General features: G+C 33.6%; 1 protein-coding gene across 1 annotated transcript in view; it reads right to left on the bottom strand.

Annotated features, from left to right (window-relative positions):
- Positions 1 to 1,709, bottom strand: part of LOC117125346 (bone morphogenetic protein 5-like) — an 11,308-nt gene that overhangs the window by 5,217 nt on the left and 4,382 nt on the right. Inside the window, exon 3 of the mRNA XM_033271824.1 lies at positions 151 to 348. Within this exon, the coding sequence (XP_033127715.1) occupies positions 151 to 348 (198 nt within the window). The remainder of the gene's footprint in view (positions 1 to 150; positions 349 to 1,709) is intronic.

Genomic DNA, 1,709 nt, shown 5'->3' on the forward strand with positions numbered 1-1,709 from the left:
TATTTATGGTAATAATATGTATACTAAGCCTGAAGGTGGCGCTTTCCTACGGCAGCCATCTTGGATGGTACACATACACAACTCTGCATTGCTCCGCCATCTTGTCAGCACTCTAGTTGTTTAATAGCTCTATGGATTAAGTATACATACCGTCACTGTTGTTACTTTGAGGAGGCGGTTCCTCGGTTAATACGCAATCCGTATCATTCTTCCCAATAGCATACAAGTGCAGCGTGGCCGTGGCTGACTCTATATCAACTGTGCGCATGCGCTTTTTGTGATAGGACGGTACAGAAAACACTATACGATAACTTTTACTTGCTTCGTCCTCAGTCAATGTTTTTGTATCTGTAAATTATTGAAAACACAAATAGTCAACGGATAAGTCAATAATTTATAAGCATGAATCTGTACAATTGGAGCAATGATGGGAAATCATTAAGATAATATTATAATTACACACTAATAATAGGCCTATTGACAATAATAATAATAATGATAATAATAATAATAATAATTATTATTATTATTATTAGGCCTATAATAATAACTATTATTATTAATATTATTATTATTATTATTATTATTATTATTATTATTATTATTATTATTATTATTATTATCGTGCAAAATCATCGTTCAAAATCGTGCAGTCCGAGTCATTCATAAAGTACCACCTCGTACACAATCCGCTTCATTATTTGAACCAATAAAGGTTATGTGTTACCCAACGGTACCTTTACCAACTAGCGTGTCTCACATTTAAATCTTTGAGGGGACTGGCTCCAGACTATCTGGCCCTACGACTGGATATCAGACAGCAAAGGCACATGCGCACCAGATCCGTTGCCGTTGGTAATATATTCCTCATCCCAAACTCCATTTATTCAAATCATCTTTCAGTTACCAAGCTCCTTCATTCAATACCCTCCCACTTACCATCACCACCATACCTGCTTACAACACCTTCAACAAATACATCAAACAACACATTTTAAACAAAGATTTATATCCCCCTTTTTCTTAGTTTTTTTCCTGTATGGGTTCGGGTGTTTGTGTGTATGTGTGGGGGTGTTGGTGTGTGTGGGTGTATGGGTGTGTGTGTGTGTGTGTGTTTTTTTACTTGGTATGTTTTGTCTGTTTTCTTTCTTTTGCTTTCTTCTTCTTATTTTATATTTTTAGAATTTTAATGTTTGATGTTTTAAATTTTATGAATAATTGACAGATTGGCTATATTTGTATATACTTTTTATATGTTTGTATTTAAGTGGGCCCCTGAACATCAGATTTACTCTGTAAGGGTAGCCCACTCAAAACATGGTTTTAAATAAATAAAGAAATAAATTATTATTATTATAATATCAGTTAGATACCTTCAACTGAAAGAGAAACTTTTTGTTAGATCTATGCTTGATACCATAACATCATATTATTCGAGCACTATTTATCTATTCATTTATTTGTTTATATTGAGTTTTTACCTACTTTGAATATTATTATTTACGATGACTTTCCAACTGCAAGTAGTTTCTGACTTAACCACAGTTCCACAATGTACAAGCACAAAATCAGTTGTTAGAGAGAATGTATCTGGGTGTTAAGATCTGTGTAAATATATGTCTCTTTGATCTGCAGGTAGTTGCCTTGATAGCGGAAGAATCCTGCCAACTTTTATTGCAAGAGGTTCGATACAATTACAACATCATTCA

Source organism: Anneissia japonica, unplaced genomic scaffold, assembly GCF_011630105.1.
Source record: "Anneissia japonica isolate Jap-2015-1 unplaced genomic scaffold, ASM1163010v1 scaffold315_len769609_cov171, whole genome shotgun sequence".
Taxonomy (NCBI): Eukaryota; Metazoa; Echinodermata; class Crinoidea; order Comatulida; family Comatulidae; genus Anneissia; species Anneissia japonica.